This window comes from Acomys russatus, chromosome 17 (genome assembly GCF_903995435.1).
Source record: "Acomys russatus chromosome 17, mAcoRus1.1, whole genome shotgun sequence".
NCBI lineage: Eukaryota > Metazoa > Chordata > Mammalia > Rodentia > Muridae > Acomys > Acomys russatus.
Genome location: NC_067153.1, coordinates 42761493 through 42777953, shown reverse-complemented (window position 1 = coordinate 42777953; position 16461 = coordinate 42761493). Strand labels below are relative to the sequence as shown.

Sequence of the window (16461 nt, the reverse complement as noted above, 5' to 3'; positions counted from 1 at the left end):
ACACGAGCTACCTCCTCCAGCCTTAAGATTTTTTTTAAAAGTAAATATTTTATTTACTTTTGCATAGATTTGAGGATGGCATGGAATACCTTGGAACCATGGTTGTGGACCTTAATATAGGTGTCGGGAACCATCTCAGATCCTCTGAAAGAGCAACAAGTGCTCTTAAATACAGCGCCATCTCTCCAAACTTGGTTCAACTTATTTATTTGAGACAGGGCTCAGGCTGGCCTTGAACTCCTGATCCTCCTGCCTCAGCTGCCCAAGTGCTGAGAATACAGGCTTGCGACTCTCGGCATCAGGACCTTCCGAGTCATTGGAGGTATATGGGGGACTGAGCACGTCCAGCTCAGAAAGCTGAATACCGAGATTGGGTGCACCGCAGACCGCTGCGCTCACACCCCAAGCTCCAATTAAGTCAGGAGCATCAGACCAGCTGCCGGCGCCCAATTTGGGCAGCAGGCGGGGTTAGGGAGAGGGGCGTGGCTCCAGAGCTGAAGGGGCGGGGTCCCGGGAGCGAGGGGCGGAGCTGACCCGCCGGGCGCTCTCAGAGGCCCGCCCCCGCGCGCGCGCCCGCTCGCTCGCTGGCGCTGAGGAAAACGTTGCGCAGGTTCAAAAATGGAACGTCGGCGGCGTGAGGGAGCGCTAGGGGGTGTGCGCGCGTGCGCGTGCGCGCCCGGCCGAGCCTGACGGGGTCTCCGCCGGCCCGAGCATCGCGCGTACCAGCCGCGGCCCCGCTGCTCCACCCCCAGCCCGGCCCGGCCCGGCCCCGGGCCCACTCGCCCGCTGCCCCGCATGGAGCTGTCAGCCATAGGCGAGCAGGTGTTTGCGGTGGAGAGCATCCGGAAGAAGCGCGTGCGGAAGGTGAGGCTGCTCGGGGGCGGCTCCCGCGACGCGGCGAGGTCGCCTCCCGCTCCCCAGCACCGCCCACTCCAGGCCGGGCAGGGCGGAAAGTGGTGTGGGGCACACCTGGGGACCCTGCGATGCCTGGCCAGGTGGTCTCCGCAGCCGGTTCCCCCACTTTCCCCGCTACCGTGCAGGGCCAGTAGAGTTCAAGTTGTTGCCCTGAGATGCTGGTGCATCCGAGTTCACCTGGATGGAGATGAGGATGGGACTGGAGATTCTGGGCTCCATTCCGCCTCGTCCCCTTTATAAGCTTAAATTGAAGCGGCAACTAGGTAGTGCGTTAGAGTCAAAGTGAGTCTCGAACTCGGCTCTCCGTTTTTTAAGTACCAAGTCCTTTGAAGTTGGCTGCAGAGCTTCTGGAAAGTCTCTCGTGGCCTCTGAAGTTTTCCTATTGGACTTTGACCTTACCGGTCCCAACCCCCCCCCACCCCCCCAAGGCACACCTTTCTTCTCCTCCTCCTCCTATTCCTCCCTTCCCCCAACCTACCAGCCGGGTGCTGCTCCGAAGCCTGGGCCGCTGTTGTTGGGGCATCCCCGAAGCTCCTCCCACTCTCTGCCAAGGCCTTCCACACACATCCTGAGATTTAAGGAGGTGGTTCTGCCGCGCTCAGGACCGCACACCTTAGCCTGGAGTTTCCGGTCCAGACCTCAGGTCTCCCATCTTTGTGCACGTGCTCGCTGAACGGCTCACCTCAGAGTAACTTGGATCTGGGTATATGCATGAGAGAAAGTTCCTCTCCTAGATCTACAGAAGGTCCCTTTCTCTTTTTCTCCCTGCAACTCCTTGCGAGGCTCCTGAGAGCCACCTTCTTTCACTTGACTGAAGTGCAGGCAGGGGAGTGCCTGCTGGAGGATGCTCAGAGGGGGCATTGGTTAGGCCCAGGGTGGATGGCTTGGGGCTTGGCTGTCTAGTGGTTAGGGCTGCTTCCTTTCCCTGCCTTCCCCAGGTTACTAGACTGAATGAAGCAGGTAGAGCCATCATCTCCAACAGGGCACAGGGGTAGGTTAAAGAGGGAACACCACATTTGTTCAACTCAGCGCTCTAAATGTTGAGCGCTGAAGCTGCAGCGTTTTCCAGGTACCACTCTGAGCCCAAGGCTCCCTTCTCTCAGCTGGCGCTCTGGCAGAGGACGCAGGTGCAGGATGAGTGAGGAAGTAAATACAAGATGCCTTTGGTGGACTAGGTGCTTTTCATAAAGAACTGTCCACTGCGTGGTGCTAGGAAGGGACGCTTTGGCAAGGAGGGAGGAGGTTCTACAAATTAACCTCAAAGTCCTCATATGGAGGTGTGTCACCCTTTCCCCTGAGACTAGTTCCTAACAAGTGGAAATCCTGCCGTCTTTCCATGGGGTCCTGCCAGGGAGGGAAGACAGGGTCTCTCGTAGCATGGTTTTGCTATGGGGCTTCAGCCACTGTGTACTGCTATGCATGCATGAGTTTCCCTCTGGGACATGAGCCCCTATCTTGCGTTCCAGGGATGTTTGGGACCAGATACGCTCCCATGCTGCAGCGGAGAGGGCTGTGAGATGGCCCTGTATGAGCGAGAGATTGGTGTGGCGTGGGGGGGGGGGTTACTCTGGGTTGGCAGCCTGGTGGTTCACCAGTTGAGGATACTCCACTGTTGCAGAGGGTCCCATAGCCTTTGTTGTCCTGCAGGTTGTAGAGTGCGTGTACCCACTCTTGTCTCCTTTTTTTTTTTTTTTTTTTTTCTTTTCACAGGGCAAAGTCGAATATCTGGTGAAGTGGAAAGGATGGCCCCCCAAGTAAGGCTCCTTTGTGTGTCCCCTGCCTGTCATCCCTTCCCCATGCTGGCTTCAGCTCCTGTTGCTTTTATGACTGAACAGCAAGCCTTGCTAAATCACCAGCTTTCCTAGGCCTCAGTTTCCCCTCTGCTCTCATTCTGGCCATGGGAGTGACAGCCCAGCATCTTGGCTCCCCACAATGGCCAGGTGTTAAGTGAGAGTGCAGCCTTGGGCAGTGGATCCTAGTCCTCAATGCAGTCAGCGTAGGGAGGGGCGAGCCTGGGCCATCTAGCATTTGGATGGTATTTTCTTGTTTTCAGAATAAGTCGCCAGGCATTTTTTTGTAATATTTTTTTTAACTTTTATTTTATGTGCATTAGTGTGAAGGTATCAGATCCTTTGGAGTTGGAGTTGCAGACAGGTGTGAGCTGCCATGTGGTTTCTGGGAATTGAACCTGGGTCCTTTGGAAAAGCAGACAGTACTCTTAACCACTGAGCCATCTCTCCAGCCCCCACCAGTATGCTGTGACTCTGAGCTTTTTGAGTGAAGAAACAGAGACAATAAGCAACTTTCCTCAGGTCACACAGCAAGTGTAGGCACTTGCACTAAAACCTGGCCCTCTTCAGGACTCTTCTCTGTCTCCCACATGTAGAGAGCTACGTGTGACACCCAGCATAGCCTGTGGACCTCTGTTGAAGCTTCATCAGGAACTTTCTCACTAAACAATCGCCTCCCAGCAGAGCTGTTGGGGATGGGAACAAGCAAGCTAGATGCAGGACCTCTCTGTTGGTTTGTGAAAGCTCTGCTCTGCCTCCTAGAGACTAGCTCCTGGAAAAACCTCTTAGCTCTGACAGCCCCAGAACTCTTTCTTCTTCTTCTTCTCCTCCTCCTCTTCCTCCTTCCTTTTTTTGTTTTTGTTTTTGTTTTTTGAGACAGGGTTTCTCTGTGTAGCCTTGGCCATCCTGGACTCACTTTGTAGACCAGGCTGGCCTCGAACTCACAGCGATCCGCCTGCCTCTGCCTCCTGAGTGCTGTCTCTTCTTCTTCGTCTGTGTGTGTGTGTGTGTGTGTGTGTGTGTGTGTGTGTGTGTGTGTGTGTGTTTTGGGGGGGGCGGGTGGATGGAGGTAGATGGCTGACCTGTGATTGGCCCTAGAGTATCATGGCGGGATGGTTGGAAGAGGGGAAGACAGCCCCCAAGTGCCTTAGCCTCCCCCTGGTGAGGTGGGTTCAGTGGCCCAGGGCTTCACGTCTCTCACAGGCTGCTCAGCCTGTCAAGGGGAAGGCTGGGCGTTGGTTCAGGGTGGACCACAGGCGTCCTGTCACCAGCATGGAGGGAATACATTTGTCTACTCTTCCCTCTACCTCATCTTCCATTCCCTCATGCCCCTCCACTGGGCACTAGTGGTCATCTGACCTGGGTAGAGTGGCAAAGATAGTAAGGGAAAAAGGAGGACAGCCAGTGGCCCAAACAGGGCTCAGCTTTGCTGTCCACATGCGTGTGCAGCCGACCACATTGACAGTTTCCCTGAGGAGAAGGGGAGCTAGTGCCTTGATAGCCCTCCTGTTTCTGCACAAAGCCATTTGACTAGATCACCTGAAAGTGATTCCTTCCGTCCGCTTTGCAGCCAGACATAAGGCTGGCTGCCCAGTTGGCACCTGTGGGCCCTTGGGCGAGTCCTCCACCTCTATTTGCCTCATAGAACTAATTGTTCTGGGAATGGGCTGGTGTAGTTCAGGGAAGGCCTTCAGGCCATGTTTTTCTGGGTGGAAGGAAAGATTCCTTTCCAGGTAGGAGCTTACAGTTTCCTTAGAATAATACTGTCTTTTCAAATGTAGAAACTGAGGCTCGGAGTGAAGAGGTGATTACTACAGGAACAAAGCTGCCAACCCCCACAGCACAATACCCATTGGGTCCACCTGCCTGGCAGCCCCCGCCTCCCTTGGAGAGGAGGCCAGGGCCTCTCTGATCAGCTGGGCTTCAGGGAACTGACTTGTAGCAGAGGCAGAGAAAGTGTGTGTGGGGGTGGGTGTTGTTTGGCCTGGGAGTCTGGGACCAGGGGCAGGAAGGTACCTTTAAGGCCTGGCCATTGCACAGCCATTTTGTTCCTGCCCATTTTTTTCCCCCAGCAAAAAGCAAACAACAGCCTCCTTTCCCCAGTGACTGTGGTAGAGGGGAACTGTTAGTCTTCTGGGGGCATCAGGCAGAGAGGTGTGACTACAGGTGCTGTTTGCCTCAGAGACCCTCAGGTACTCCATTTTTGCCTCGCCCTGCCCAGTACCCTACTGCTCCTCCGTCTTTGATACCTTTATTCTTTTCCTGCATGCATCTTTTCAGAAAGACTGCTCCTTGGAGCTTCAGCAATGATGTCAGTTACCAAGCTGCCAGGTGTCACTACTTTACAGATGGGGTATCCCTGGGATACTGGGCCAGTATCACCAAAGAAGCCCTAGTGTCTCCATGTTGGCTGTTCTGGTGCCAGACCATCATGCCTCCTTATGAACTTTGGCTGTGATTGACAAGCTATGGCGCAGGGAAAACCTTTTCTCGCTGTGCCTCCGTTTCCTAACGTGTAAATGAAGCCCGCTAGGAGTCACTAATGCATCCTGGCAATCCAGGTACTGAGCAGGGCGCCTCCTCTCTAGGCCCAGAAGCCAGGTTTAGTCCTGGCAGCCATGCCTGCAACTCTAGGCTTCCCGAAGCTGGCTTAATGAACGCTTCTTGGATTTTATTTTTTACCTCACAGATGTGTGTGAGTCATATGGCATAAGACATCGAATCTTTTCCATAACTCAAAGCTACGGGATTACAGGGAGATCTGCCTTTAGAACGAGGCTCTGCAGTTGGGGCGGTTGAAACTGGAGTCATGGAGGTGCCTCTGGCCTTACTCCGCGCTGTTTCTGCATGCATCCCAGCAGTCCCCTCCCCCCACTCTGGAACGGCAGGTCGGGGCCTAGCGACCTGCCTTGCTAGGGTGCCACAACCCAACCCAATCGCCTGACCCGAGCTCGCCGGGTACTGCGGAGCAAGACCCGGTGCACTGGAGGAGCTTGTTTACTGGGCTGTGGGGCAGAGGCGGGGCAACAGTCACGTGGCCATGTTTATCTCCAGCAGGCTGGCGTGCTCCGCCCAGATAGATTTTCGGAGCACCCTCACCCTGTGCTGGTGTGCGCAAGCGCAGTGCATCAGTGTGCCTCAGAAACCTGCAGCAGCATTTCGCATCCAGTGTTTGGGGTCTGAGCCCCTCTTCGAGACCCTACTGCTTCACTTTGCCTCAGGGCCTGGCGGTCCTCCCACCTCCTTCTCTCCTGCGGCTCCCTTTCTCTGCCTTGGGACGTGGTTCGAGGACCCTGGCCCTCCTTTTCTGTAGTTTTACAGTTTGTAGGACTTAAAGGACCTAAATCTAGGCAGTGATCCTACCCCCCCCAAAGGTGCTTCAGCCCGTGGGGAGCCCCAGAGGTGACCTTGAGCAAGTTACCTAACCTCTGTGCCTGTCTGTAGTTTTTCATCTGTAAATTGAAGTGACTATTTAGGACCTGCCTTGGTGAAAAACTTCGGGGGTGGGGGTGGGGGGTTCCTCGGGGTAGCCCGGTGTACTTGCTGTGACAGACAGTGGGAGCAGTTGTTTTTAGATGGGTGAATTTAGGTGCAGAGACGGGTTGAGACTTGCCAGGAAACACATAGTAGGCTGCAACAGTAAAAACATGGGTCTGGGGCTAGAGAGATGGCTCAGTGGATAAGAGCACTGACTACTCTTCCAGAGGTCCTGAGTTCAACTCCCAGCAGCCACATGGTGGCTCACAACCATCTATAATGCAAACTAGTGCGCACTGTATACATAATAAATAAATATTTTTTTTAAAATGGGCCTGAAGGTGGGCAGGGCAGGTAGTGAGCAGACAGGCTCTCCCTTGATGGGGCAGAAGACATGTCCTGGTGGTGGTCAGCCTGGTAGCTTTCCTAGAACAGGAAAGCGTTCCTGGGGCAGGCTTGTGCTGGGGCTCGGAGAGGCGCTGGCCCCTGGGTTGTGCCAATTGCATTGGTCCTGTTCAGCGAGGGCCAGTCAGGAAGGGAAGTCACAAGAATCTGGCTCTTAAGGATAGCCAGGGGATGGCTGCTAGGCAAGGAGAAGAGCTTGTCTGCTGGGCTGCTGATGCTCACAGCTGAAACACTGGAGGCAGCCCAAGATCCCAGTGTCAGCTGAGTAGTAGCACGGAGGAAGAAAGGAAGAGGGTGGTGTCTGGGCGGCTTGCCCTTCTCCCTGGTCCAGGGTTCCCAGAGACTTAAGAGACACTTTTAGCTCTTAGGGTGTCTCTCTGCTTCCCTTCTCCTTGCTGATGAGCCCTCCCACCCAGTTGTCTGCTTTCTCCAGGAGGACGTTGGCCTGATTCACAGAACATGGCCTTGTTTTGGTTTTAAAAAAAAAAAAAAAAATTAGCACTGCACAGGTGGATCTCTTGAGTTGGAGGCCAGCCTAGTCTACAGAGTGAATTCCAGGATGGCCAGGGCCACACAGAAACCCTGTCTTCAAAAAAAACGTGTGTGTGTTTGTGTGTGTGTGTGTGTATGTCCTTTATGTATTATTATTCACATTTTATTTTTTGATACTTTCATGTGTATATAATACATTTTTTAAAATTCACTTATTTTTATGTACATTTGGTGTTTGGCATACATATATGTCTGTGTGAGAGAGTCCAATCCACTGGAACTTGAGTTATGGACCAGACAGTTGTGCGCTGTCATGTGTGTGCTGGGAATTGAACCAGGGTCCTCTGGAAGAGAAGTTGATGTTTTAACCATTGAGCCATCTCTCCAGCCCAGTACAATGTATTTTTAAAAGATTTACTTTTTACAGTTTTTTTTTTATTCATGTGAATGTTTTTGCTTTCATATATATGTGTACCACCTGAGTGCCTTGGTTGTCCTAGACTTGCTTTTGTAGATCAGGCTGGCCTCGAACTCACAGCAATCCACCTGCCTCTGCCTCCCAAGTGCTATATTTTTGTTCTTTTAAGATATGTGTCAGGGGAAAAAAAAAAAAGATACGTGTTAGCCAGGCAGTGGTGGCACGTGCTTTTAATCCTAGTACTTATACTCGGGAGGCGGAGACAGATGGATCTCTTGTTCAAGGCCAGCCTCATCTACAGAATTCTAGGACAGCCAGAGCTACACAGAGAAACCCTGTCTTGAAAAACCAAATAAGGGCTGGAGAGATGTCTCAGCAGTTAAGAGCACTGTCTGCTCTTCCAGAGGTCCTGATTTTAAGAGGTCCTGAGTTCATACCTAGCAACCATATGGTAGCTAACAACCATCTAATACCCTTTTCTGGCATGCAGATGTATGTGCATATATGTACACTATATACATAATAAATAAATAAATCTTTAAAAAAAGAAAGAAAAACCACATACATACATACATACATACATACATACATACATACATACGATACCGGGCTGGAGAGATGGCTCAGAGTTAAGAGCACTATCTCTTCTTCCAAAGGTCTTGAATTCTATTCTTCAATGCCCAGCAACAGCATGGTGGCTCATAACTATTTGTAATGAGATCTGGTGCCCTCTTCTGGTGTGCAGGCACAATGTAGGCAAAATACTGTATAAAAAATAAATAAAAATTTAACAAAAACAGCAACATCAAAATATATGTATATATAAGATACCTGTCATCACCAGATGTTTACCAGACATCTGTTGTGGGCCTGACTCAGAGAAGGGGCTGCCCTTGCTTGGCGGGAGAGATGCTGCTGGGGCTGGGCCTGGGGCTGGGGCTGGGGCTGGGGCTGGGGCTCAGCAACATAAAATACCAGTAGGAAAGCCCTTTCTCCCTGCCAGTCACTGCTGTGAACAGCCCTGAGACCTTTAGTCAGTACCTCACAGAGAGGGACACAGAAGCGCAGGGTGCTGAGCACATAGCTCAAGGTTGCATAGTCAGTTAGGGACAGAGCTGGGACTTGAACCCAGATAGGCTTGCTCCAGAACCTTTGCTGTGCTGTGGGATCAGAAACATCAGCATCCTTAGGCCTCAGGGAGATGTTGGACCTAATCGAGTCTGTAGTAGGAGTCTTTGATTACAGTGTGGCGTGAGTGAGGGGGGTTGTGATGTTATGCAGCTCCCAGAAGCCCAGCGTACAGCTGCAGCCTCTGTGACACTGGTTATGGCAGGGCAGTTCTGACCTTTTGTTGTCCTCCCCAGGTACAGCACGTGGGAGCCAGAGGAGCACATCCTGGACCCTCGCCTTGTCATGGCCTACGAGGAGAAGTAAGGACCCTGTCTGCCCTGGGCCTGGCCTGAGGCCAGCTCCAAGACATCTCAGGAAGCCTGCCAGTGGCTTGGCCCTGGACAGGGGTGTTTAGGGAAGGGTGGGTTGGGGGTGTGTGTGTGGCAGGGAAAGGTGGTGGCACTAGGACCTGTTCCTAGGACTGCTTCTGTCTCCCTATCTGACAGATGTGTCCCCTGTGGGAACAGCAGCATCTGATGAGGTCAGGCAAGGCCTCAGGCCTCCTCTCAGCACCTTGCTGACAATCATGACCCAACCGGGACCATGAAGTGTACCACAACATGTTGTCATTTTAAAATGACATCTATTTATATATCTGTGTGGCACGAGTGCCACTGTGCATGCGTGGGAGCTAAAGGACAGCTCGTAGTGGTTCTCTTCCTCTGCCACGTGGGTCTCAGGGATAGAACTCAGGCTGTCAGACTTAGTAGTGAGCCCCTTTACTAGCTGAGAGATCTCAACAGTGTCTCCATCCCACCCCCACCCCCAGTGCCTGTTTTTTAGACAGTCTTGTAGCCCTAGCCCACTCAGGGCTGACTGACCCCAGCAGCTCCTCATTGCTATGCTGTTGTTCTCCCAGAGGCTCTGGAAGCACATTCAAAGCATGTGTCGTCATTGTTCCTTTTGTTGTTGTTGTTCTAGAACTCACTCTGTAGACCAGGTTAGCCTTGAACTCACACAGATCCCCCTGCCTCTGCCTTCTGAGTGCTAGGATTTAAGGCAGGCACCAGCACGCATGGTGAATGTTGTTCTTTTAACAATTATTTTATTTTATCTGTGCGTATGGATGCCTGAGTGCATGTATGTGCACCATGAGCATGCAGTCCCTCTGGAGACCAGAAAAGGGCACCAGATCCCCCTGGAACCGGAGTTACAGACGGCCTATGAGCTGCCCTGTCGGTGCTGGGAATTGAACCAGAGTCCTTGGCAAGAGCGTCCAGTGCTCTTAACCACTGAGCTACCTCTCCGCCCATCGCTGCTCTTAACGCATTGTGATGGTAGTCCTGTCCCACAGTTTCTTTCTGCTCCCCAAGTTCTTGATGAGACCTTGGTCTAAAGCTGTGGTTCTCAACCTGGGGATCAAACAACTTTCACAGGGGCCACCTAAGACCCTCAGAAAACACAAATATTTGCATTATAATTCATAACTAGGAAATTACAGTTATGAAGTAGCAATGAAAATGATGTTATGGTTGAGGGTCACAACAGAATGAGGAGTAGTAAAGAGTGGCAGCATTGGGAAGGTTGAGAGCCGCTGGTGTACAGGGTTAAGTCACTGAGGGGACTTTAAGGCAGGGTCTCACTGTGTCATCCCGCCTGGCCTTATACATGTGGCAACCCTCTTGCCTCTACCTCCCGAGTGTTGGAATTATAGACTGTTTTAGATTGTGACAAAGAAAGCAGTGGGAGGTGTCGAGGCCAGGTGCCCACTCCTCGCACTGGGAGGTCACTGCCGGGCAAGGATGTGGTGGCTCCCGCCAAGAAGACTACTTTTAAGACATTTGGAGAGGATTGGAGGGAGTGGTCACCCACCCTATGGAAAGTGAGCGAGTTTCCAGCCCCACCCTCTTCCTGTTGCCTGTGAGGTCTTGGGGATGGGGCTACAGGAAGCAGGAGTGGAGTGACCCTAGAGAGACAGAGTGAGAGACCGTGAGAGTCCCTAGTGTCCTTGTGCCTGCCACTGCTTTGTGGAATCTTGAGTTGTGTCATATAGGTGAGGGTGGCTTTGTGAGGACGGTAAAACCCAGTTAGATGAGGTGGGTTCCTTTCTCTGCAGATTCCAATAGGTCTCAAATAGGTGGCTGGGCCAAATTCCCCTTACCAAGGAACTTGCTGTACTTATTAGTGCCCCAAGACCCTCAGGGCAGACTAGGTTGCCAAGTTCCCGTACTGCTAGCTGAGAGTAGAGGGCAGAGCTTCGTTCTTCCTGGGTCCCTATGTAGCATGGATAGTAGAGCCTCATGGAGCTAGCCCTGGAGTGTAGCAAGGACCTGGATGTGATCAGAGTAAAGTCTAAGCCCTACAAGTTGAATGTCAGCCCCTATGTTACAGCTCCACAGAGCAATGAGGAGGAGTATGGGATGGCCTCTGATGTCCACAACCCAAGCACATAATGGAGGCGGGGTGAGGCAGACACCTTGCTTCCCCCCAGTGTCACCAGTGTCTCTTTTTCTTCTGCCATCTTCCTCGCACTCATAGGGAGGAGAGAGACCGAGCATCAGGGTATAGGAAAAGAGGTCCGAAACCCAAGCGGCTTCTGCTGCAGGTAACCACTGCTCCCGAGCTTCCTCCCCTGCCCTGCCCTGCCCGGCCCTGCCTTGTCCCCACCTGCATGTGCACTAGCCCTCGAGCCCAGGATACTGTGGAGTGACACACTCAATGGGTACATGTCCATAGAAGGGATTGGGTAAAGGCGACGTGTGGAGCTGGAGCCAGGGACGTCAGCCTGGGTAGGGGACTCTGGTGGGCCTGAGGGTAGACGTATCCCAGTCTTTAAGAACATTGCAAATAAGCCTTTTTGGTGCTCCAAATCTCCAAACTCAAAATATCTGAGGATCTTAGCATTGAGGAAACATGGCAGGGAGGATTACAAAATCCAAGAACCGGAGACCCTGGGCACCCTGAACATGACCTTGGGACAGCAGACTTCTCGAACCGTGTTCTCTTTGGATGGGAAGATGCCATGGAGCTGTGGTTTCCTGCCTTGCAAAGGTTTCTGTTCATCCTCAGGATGCCTTTTAAGTCCTGAGAAGCAAAGAAGCCAAAAGAGTCCAGTGATTCTGGGCAGTTCTGAGTGTGGGTGGGTGAAAGTATGCGCTGTTGATCTCATACGGTTCACCTGGGCGTTTGACTGTCTTCAGTTCGTGTGTGTCTAACTGCTCCTGCTGTTGGATTATCTCGGTTCTTGCTAGTGGACAGGATGGCTCCCTGTGTGGACAGGATGGCTCCCTGTGTGGACAGGATGGCTTCCCTGTGTGGACAGGATGGCTCCCTGTGTGGACAGGATGGCTCCCTGTGTGGACAGGATGGCTTCCCTGTGTGGACAGGATGGCTCCCTGTGTGGACAGGATGGCTCCCTGTGTGGACAGGATGGCTCCCTGTGTGGACAGGATGGCTCCCTGTGTGGACAGGATGGCTTCCCTGTGTGGACAGGATGGCTCCCTGTAGGCGTGGATGGCCGTGGGGTTTGTCATAAATTGGCCGTAGGAAGAAAAGTGAGCTTCGCTAGACAGGAACCTAGCACACCTCACCAGTGGACACTTTCTATCTGTATGTCAAAGCAGGGTAAGCGCGCCAGCCATCTACTGCTGTGACACGCCACCTCACAGCAATTGAAAGTGGGAACTCTTACTGCATTACATGGTCTCTACTGGTCCAGAAGGTGGCGGTGCCTCAGCTGGTTGCGGAGTGATCTTAGTCTCAGATCCAGTCACGGTGTTCGGGGCCGGAGCGGGAAGCTGGGTTGTCTAGTTGCTCCTCATGAGCAGTGAAGCTGGAGGTTGGCAGGTCCTGCCGTACGGGTGTCCTCACAGTGTGTCCATGAGTTTCTGAACCAAGTGGGTGATCAAAGAACAAGGAAGAAGCCACAGTGGCTTTATGGCCGTGCCTGAAGCCACACTCTGCAAGTAAAGTCCAGAAGGCGGTGTTGCTGGGACACCGCCTACTGTTCTGTTCCAGGGCTTTGCCTTTGTGTGGGGTCACACAGCAAGTAGAACCCAGCTCTGATCTGGAGCTGGCAGGATGGGGTCACAAAGGACCAAAAGGAGATGGCTCTTGAAAGCCTGAAGTCCCCTGAGGGCTGAGGTCAGGGAAAGCCTTGAGGTCCCCTGCATCAGCTTTCTCTTCCTGCCAATGACCTATACCTGCATGCCTGACCATCAGTGGGCAGCACAGGGAGTGCCACTGGCATGTATCATCACTGGCCCACCTTGATGGTTTGTGTCTTAGGAACTCTTGGCTTCTGGTGGCATGTGGCAGAAAATGCTGTCGTAGAGTAATGTGGGATCTTCCTTGGTCTTCACACTAGGGATTTTTCTTTTTTTCTTTTTGGAGCTGTGCAAATTATACCCAAAGTTGGGAAGACAGACTCCCCATTCTAGAGTCCCAGCCCTTAGGTGTGTAGTGTGCCATCCTGTGCCTTTCTGCTCTGCTTCACTACAGCTGAGGTGACAGCAGAGACCCAGCCCCCAGAAAAGGCAGAGGGCAGTCCCCAGAGCCCAGGAAAGTCTTGTCTGCAGGCAGTGGATGGGGCGTTGCTGTTCCTGCAAGCTGGACAACCCCAGACTCCAGCAGCAGCTTCTTCCTTTGCTACTGCGACCTCCCTTAAGAGCTACTGTTTCCTCTTTCAGCCCTCCTTGGGAGGCAAAGTTACCTCTCCTAAAAGGCATAAAATTGCTATAATGTGTCTACTTCAGAAATTTAGTTTTGTTTTTAACTTAGGTATCGAACCCAGGACCCTGTGTATGCTAGGCAAGCACTGTGCCACTGTTGAGTTGATTTTCAATGTGTATGCTTGTGTGCTTGCTGCTTTGCTGTGGATCAAAAGAGTAAGCTCCTGCAGCCCTGACCCCTCAGCCCTTGGAGACAAGGCCCACCCTGTGTGGCCAAGAGGGGTGAGGCAGGTGTGGGCCCTGGCCCATGGACTGGGGAGGTGCAGGTGGAGTAGGTGAGGCTGGGGGGGGTACGCTGGGGGAGTTACAGTGCTAGCAAAGGTGCTGGGGGGGGGGGGGCTGACCCGCCGCGCCCTGGCTTGCCCCTGCAGCGGCTGTACAGCATGGACCTGCGGAGCTCCCACAAAGCCAAGGGCAAAGAGAAGCTCTGCTTCTCTCTGATGCTCCCGCTTGGTAGCGGGAGCCCCGAGGGGGTGGTCGAGGCGGGGGCAGCTGAGTTGGTGGACAAGGGCCCCTTGGTGCCCACCCTGCCCTTCCCACTCCGCAAGCCACGCAAGGCCCACAAGTACCTGCGGCTCTCACGCAAGAAGTTCCCGCCACGCGGGCCCCACCTGGAGAGTCACAGCCATCGACGGGAGCTCTCCCTGCAGGAGCCACAAGCCCCAGATGTCCTGCAGGCCGCCGGCGACTGGGAGCCTGTGGAGCAGCCCCCTGAGGAGGAGGGTAAGATGGTCATCCTGAGGCCTCAAAGCCTGAAAGGTCCGTTACCCTGCCCATCTGCTCTAGAACAGTCCTGTCCCCTGGGCAGGTGCGTGGGCACCCTCCTAAGCACCCAGCTTCAAGTGTGTGGGGGATGGGTCGTGTGCTGACGCTCATTACTCCTGACTGCCCACTAAGTGCCAACCTCAGCTTCATCTTTGTCTTTGTCCCATGGCTGCAGCAGAAGCAGACCTGGCCAATGGGCCCCCTCCCTGGACACCCATGCTCCCCTCAAGTGAAGTTACCGTGACTGACATCACCGCCAACTCCGTCACCGTCACCTTCCGCGAGGCTCAGGCTGCCGAGGGCTTCTTCCGAGACCGCAGTGGGAAGCTGTGAACAGCGGCTTCCCCTCTTAAACTATGTTCCTTGGGGTTTGGGTGAGGAATTCCAGACAGGAGGGGCTGGGAGCAGGGTAAATATTTTATTTTTTAAGAAGCAAAAGCATGGGAAGACCCCGCGCCCCTGCCCTTGCTCCCTGAGGGTTGTCTGCAAAGAGGCCTCTGGGACAGGGTGGGAAGGCCAGTGTTGTTTGGGTCTCGACTCCAGGGCAGAGGGGGAGGGCCACCCTGCCCAGTACGCCTCTGTCATTATCTTTCAGAGGCTGATCCTAGGAGTCGGAGGAGCCCAGGAGGTCCACACCTTGCCTCAAGCAGTGACCCCAGCTTTCTGGTGGTGTTCCCTCCCTGTTCCCTGACTTGGGGCTTTACTATGATGTTCCTACTCCAGCTTTGTCGTGGGACATGAAGGCTGGCTTTGGCCACCAGGGACAGGATCAGGACACAGGGCATGGCCTGGACCAGGGAAAAGGCTACCCACCAAGCCTCTTCTGAGTGTTGTCTCCCCATCACTGACCTGTGTAGAGATGCCTGTGAACACGTCCAGCCACCCCAGTGTACACATGCTGCCTGTGTGTGTGTTCACACCTGCCCTGTGTCTATAGACCTGTCCACATGGACCTTGCACGCCCTTAGTAACTGACTAGGTGAACATGGCGTGACTCACAGCACAGATGAACTTGCCACGGCACCCTCACTCCACCTTGCATGGATGTCATGTGACAGGATTGGTCTCTGTTGGCTTGCAGCCATCGGCAAACAGATGGGGCCTGGCCTGGGCCTGGTGGCATCTGGTCTCCAAGGCACAGAAAGGACCAGGCATCAGTTGTGCAAGGTGCAGATGCTTCCACGCAGGCTCACAGACACTTGGCTCTTCCTTCCTCCCACAGGAGTTCACGTTCTTTCTGACTCAGGTGACTTTCCAGCCCCCACCTCCCCTTCTCTGCCTTCTCCTGCAGCTCAGCCAATCTGGGCACCCATGAGTGCCAGTGGGTGTGGGCAGTCAGGGAGGGAGTGTCCCATCACTTTCTCAGGACAGTCCTTGTGTTTTGTGTTCCCTCCCCACCCAACCCGCATGGCACAGCTGAAGATGACACCTCATACCTTGTGGGGACTGAACTGACATGTGGGGAGTCAGGTTATATACAAGTGTGGTCCTGGTGAGGGGAGTTTGCACAGGTGCCCTGTAGACTGACACCTCCCTTGTTGAGGATGCATTGCTCTCTCACCCCCTGCCACCATAGGAACCTGTGTGGCTGGGTCTCAGTAGAGTGCATGAACAAGGGTAGCGTGACTCACTCCTGGACTCTCCCGTTCCCAAACCAAAGAGCCTGTACCCTGTGTCTGTCTGGGGTTCTGTCCCCAAGCTTCTCAAGTCCCTGGTCTCTGTCTCCTCCTTAAGTCTCAGTTGTCCAGGGTTAACTCAGTGCTTCCATTGGGGGCAGTCCCCTGTGGGTGACCTGCTTCACCTCCATCCTGGGACCTGAATCTAGAGGATGTCAGAGTGGGCCAGGGAGAGGAGAACAGGAGGAGCCAAAGCCAACGGGCTGTAGGAGCCTGGGAGTGGGGAGAGGCGTGGGTTCTTCCCAAGGGCCCCAGCTCCTGGAGAGGAAGTGAGGGTGGGTGGCCCACAATATTGGGGGACAGCATCCAGTGGACGTAATGCTCCCCAGCCCTGTGGCATGAGACTAAATGTCTGTGCATCTTAGATCACGAGGCTCCACAGGGGCTTTCCAGGCAGTATCCTCTTCTGTCACATGACCCTTTATGACACCCACCAGCTGGGGAGATTGTGGCCTCGGCTGGGTATTCCTCAGGGCAGCTCTGTGGCTCTGGACTGCTGGGAACTGGCCACCTAAGGAGAATGGCTGTAGGCTTTGGGTGCTCCACAGGCCTCTAGCCGGAAGCTACCCAAGTGGACAGCACACACACTAACCCCCTACAAAGCCAGTACTCAGAGTGGTAGCCACCTGCCTATCTTTCTCCTGGCCCCACCCATTTGAATGTAGAGGTTGGGTGGTATTTTT

At 53.6% G+C, this 16461-nt stretch overlaps 1 protein-coding gene across 4 annotated transcripts; it reads left to right on the top strand.

Moving 5' to 3' along the window:
* Window positions 1-560: 560 nt before the first annotated feature.
* Cbx7 (chromobox 7) lies at window positions 561-15421 on the top strand. 4 transcript variants are annotated; one of them, XM_051160005.1, is made up of 7 exons: window positions 567-864; window positions 2626-2669; window positions 8862-8927; window positions 11146-11212; window positions 13886-14060; window positions 14278-14476; window positions 14698-15421. In XM_051160005.1, exons 1-6 carry the CDS (start codon window positions 796-798, stop codon window positions 14433-14435), a joined length of 579 nt encoding a protein of 192 aa, XP_051015962.1. In that variant the 5' UTR covers window positions 567-795; the 3' UTR covers window positions 14436-14476; window positions 14698-15421. The 4 variants fall into 4 exon arrangements, with proteins under 4 accessions (XP_051015964.1, XP_051015963.1, XP_051015962.1 ...); XM_051160007.1 differs by having other exon boundaries at window positions 561-864; window positions 13709-14060; window positions 14281-15421; XM_051160006.1 differs by having other exon boundaries at window positions 566-864; window positions 13709-14060; window positions 14278-15421.
* The last annotated feature ends 1040 nt before the right edge of the window (window positions 15422-16461 follow it).

Coding starts and splice junctions, on each gene's coding strand:
- Cbx7 (XM_051160006.1), top strand. CDS start 796: ATGGAGCTGTCAGCCATAGGCGAGCAGGTGTTTGCGGTGGAGAGCATC. Junction 8,928..11,145: donor GTCATGGCCTACGAGGAGAA/GTAAGGACCCTG, acceptor TCGCACTCATAG/GGAGGAGAGAGACCGAGCAT. Junction 14,061..14,277: donor GCAGCCCCCTGAGGAGGAGG/GTAAGATGGTCA, acceptor CCATGGCTGCAG/CAGAAGCAGACCTGGCCAAT.